Source organism: Mesitornis unicolor, unplaced genomic scaffold (genome assembly GCF_000695765.1).
Source record: "Mesitornis unicolor isolate BGI_N332 unplaced genomic scaffold, ASM69576v1 scaffold28654, whole genome shotgun sequence".
Lineage (NCBI taxonomy): Eukaryota > Metazoa > Chordata > Aves > Mesitornithiformes > Mesitornithidae > Mesitornis > Mesitornis unicolor.
The window spans coordinates 1-3581 of NW_010182561.1; the positions used below are offsets into that span (position 1 = coordinate 1).

The 3581-nt window shown below is 42.4% G+C and overlaps 1 protein-coding gene across 1 annotated transcript in view; it reads left to right on the forward strand.

The window, feature by feature from the left end:
- Positions 1–2515: 2515 nt before the first annotated feature.
- LNX2 (ligand of numb-protein X 2) overlaps positions 2516–3581 on the forward strand; it is a gene marked incomplete at its 5' end in the record, with an annotated part of 11618 nt that continues 10552 nt past the window's right edge. The window contains one exon of the mRNA XM_010183827.1: positions 2516–2893. Within this exon, the coding sequence (XP_010182129.1) occupies positions 2516–2893 (378 nt within the window). The remainder of the gene's footprint in view (positions 2894–3581) is intronic.

A 3581-nucleotide genomic window follows, 5' to 3' on the forward strand; every position in this document is an offset into this window, starting at 1 on the left:
CTGTGATTCTGTGATTCTGTGAATAAGGAAGTTGAGCTCCAGTGTAGCTTTGAAAAGTCTTACTGGTTGGGCAGGTGTCAGTTATAGTTTCTGAAGTTGTTAGTGACAAAATTTGACTATAAATAGGATTTATAAGGTGCAGTGAGTCTTCCCTATCAATGTGCTGTCACTGGGGCTGTCAGATGTTATGAGACCGTCCATCAGAGTCCTCCTGTCACTCCAAGGGAGAGGTACAGAACATAAAAGCCAAACTCTTTGGAAGATACAATATCTCTATTGCTTTGAATTTCCCTGTGCAGGTGCTGAGCTCTTGTATTAAAATGACCAGGCTCAGTCTCTGCCAGCTGTAATTAAATGCAAAGTTAAATGCAGCTCAGTGCGCACGTTTCAGACAGATATGTCTTTAAAGGCTTTTATGAGCAGTAAAGGACTAAAAGAAAGCCAGGAAGGACTGCGAGATGAAACTCAGCGTTTTCTTGCCCAGTCAAACAAGAGGTATTACCCTTTCAAGATCTGAGGGAACAGCATTTAGTAACAGCTACATAAAAGCGTATGTTGTCTGCAAGGTATAGATATGTGCCTAACATTTTCAAAGTGCTCCACAAATTGTCCTTTTTTTCTGCTGGACTGTGACTGTAATTCATGTAAAACATGTCCTAATGAAAATACCTTTCCCCAAGAAATGCAAAGGCTGTTTTATTCTGAAATTGTGAGCTGCCTTGTAGAAAGAAGAATTACATTTTATTGCACATATTCTTCTGTGCGCTTTGAATTCTTCCATATTTTATGTATTTACTTCAGCTAGTGACAGCTAAAAATAAAACTAGATTTAATTTAAGGGTTCTAACGGATGAGCTCTAGTGGGTTTTTCTGGTAGCAGCTCTAAATGTTATTTCTCCTAGCTGTGCCTCTTTTCCCTCTGCCCAAGGCTACAGCACTGCCTGGGTACAATAACAGACCAGGACACAGCCATGGATTGGGGTCTGAGCTTGTGGTGCTGCCAGGAGCCATGGCTTTGGGCTGGGCTTTGGGCTGGAGGATGGAGGTGGCTCAGAGAGGGCTACCTTCTCCTCTGCTGCTGGAGCAGCAGCCCCTTGCAGGTCTAGGGTACCGATGGGTACGGCTGCCCCTTCACTTTGCTGAAAAAACCATGGCCAAATTTTTTGGCATTGACCTCTTGGAGCCCCTCAACTCAGATGCATGATTTAAATGTGATGGCTGTTGTACATAGATCTCTGGGTCCTTTCTCTTCCTTTTTTTAAAGTGTTAATAATGCTATTAGATGGTTGAAAGCTGCAAGTTTAGATTTTTATTTACTTTGATTGCAATGGAGAGCATGAAAAGGTATAGGTAAGGCAGGTCAATGTAGTCCGTTTGGTGTTAGTTTCGGTCTACTGAAATTACGAGGCAGGGATTCCTCCATCAGGGCACAACAGTACATGCTAAGGGTGAAGTTTTAGTGTTAACTCTGAAGTCCTTCATGCAGAGCAAGGCAGAACAGCTTTTGTGCTGGTTTTGTTGGTGCTCCTGTTTTCTGCCAAATGTCATTGCACTGTCAATTTTTATCTTAACTTTGTAGTGCAAGAAATGACTGAAGATTACTGATTTTTGTATCAGTGGGCCACATAACACAATTCTTGGTTACAGGGAAGGAAAGTTTAAATCTGTTTTTAATTTACAACTGAATTTTGAATGATACAGGTTGTAAGTCTGAAACTCTGACCTAACTGAAGTTGGTGGAAAATCTCCTAAGTTCATTCTAAGACTTGAGAACTAGTACAAACATCTTTTTCAACTGTCTTAATGAACAAATTTCATTATTCTGGATTTCGAGGGTTTTTTAAAAAAAAAAAAATTTAATATTGTGAGATACAAGCTTTCTTCAGAGATTTGGATGTGTTCTTTTTATAGCTTATTATTTTATAGTTTTAAGTGATGCTGGACTTGATACTGAAAGCACATGCAAAGGTCTTGTTCTGGAGAACAAACAGTGTAAAGATCTAAGGAAGGCAATTGTAGGAGACTAGGAGAACAAAAACCCTGGACAGGGTGTTCACTGTTAGAGAGATGTCACTTTTGTGGGAAAAGGCCTCAAGTTGCTCCAGAGGAAGTTTAGATTGGGTATTATGAAAAAATTATTCAGCAAAAAGGTTATCAAGCCCTGGAACAGGCTGCCCAGGTTGAGTCACCATCCTGGAGGTATTTAAAAGATGTGTAGATGTGGCACTTAGGGACGTGGTTTAGTGGTGGAGTTGGCAGTGTTAGGTTAATGGTTGAACTCAATGATCTTAAGGGTCTTTTCCAACCTAAATATAGGTTTGTAGATTGAGCAGTCAAAGAGGGTTTGCAGGAGAGTGTGGAAGGATGAGAGAGGAAGCCTGGTAGGGTTGGATATGTAGGTTGCTCCAAGGTTGGTTTGCTGTGAGCTCTGAATTTAGTTTGGAAAGGACTTAATTTCTATAACCAGAAACAATTAAACACATGAAAATACCATTCTGATTTTGTTGTTGTTGTTTTGCAGGTGAATAGCTTTGACATAAGCAACGTGTCTCACAACCATGCTCGAGCTGTGCTTTCCCAGCCTTGCTCAGTGCTGCACCTCACAGTGCTGAGAGAGAGACGTTTCGGCAGCCGCACACACAACCACGTGGACGCCAGCAACTCCCTGCGGGAAGACAGCTTTCAAGTGACGCTACACAAACGCGACTCCAGCGAGCAGCTTGGCATCAAACTCGTACGCAGAACAGATGAGCCAGGAGTTTTCATTCTCGACCTTTTGGAAGGGGGGTTGGCTGCTCAGGACGGCCGGCTCTGCAGCAATGACCGTGTGCTTGCCATCAATGGACATGACTTGAAGCATGGGACACCCGAGCTCGCTGCTCAGGTTATTCAGGTAATTTTCATTCCCAACCTGAGTCCTTAGCTCACCTTTATTTCTCGGGTGAAGCCTGGGCTAAATCCTGTCACATACAAAACAGCTTGTGTAACCCAAAAGCCTACAGCAATGCAATTTGCTGTGATTTATGTTCTGGAAATAATACTGCAAAACAGGGTCTGCTTTGGCACCAGGTGAACTTCACCTCCTCAGAAGTAAGAAGTGCATCAGTCTTCCCTGGCATACAGCCTGAAGGTCAGAAGACTGCTCATGTGAGCAGAAAGAGAACCACGTAGCCTATCGTTTAGCAGGCAAATAAAAAAGGATTATTCTTATATTTATGTATGTACTGTAGTTTTAACCTCTCAGTAAGCTTTATAAAAGTGGACTTTGTTATGTACTGATTTGCCTATGTATGGAGTTGGGGTTAAAACAGGAAAGTGGTTTGTCAGACTTTGTGGAGGCAACAGGTAGCAGGTGGGAAGAAAAAGTAGATCTTCCATGGATCCTGTGCAGTAAAATTCATTTTCTGAGTGTTTAAGGAAGGGCTGTTCCCAATGTCTGACTCTGCTCTGGACACATGTATTACCCAAAGCTTGATGTAGTCTTGACATATGACCCTTCCCTCTTCCCACAGGAAAACCTTTACTCCATGCCTTTCTCCCAGTCTGTAAGGAAACAGCTGCACCACATTGCTGCTTCCTGC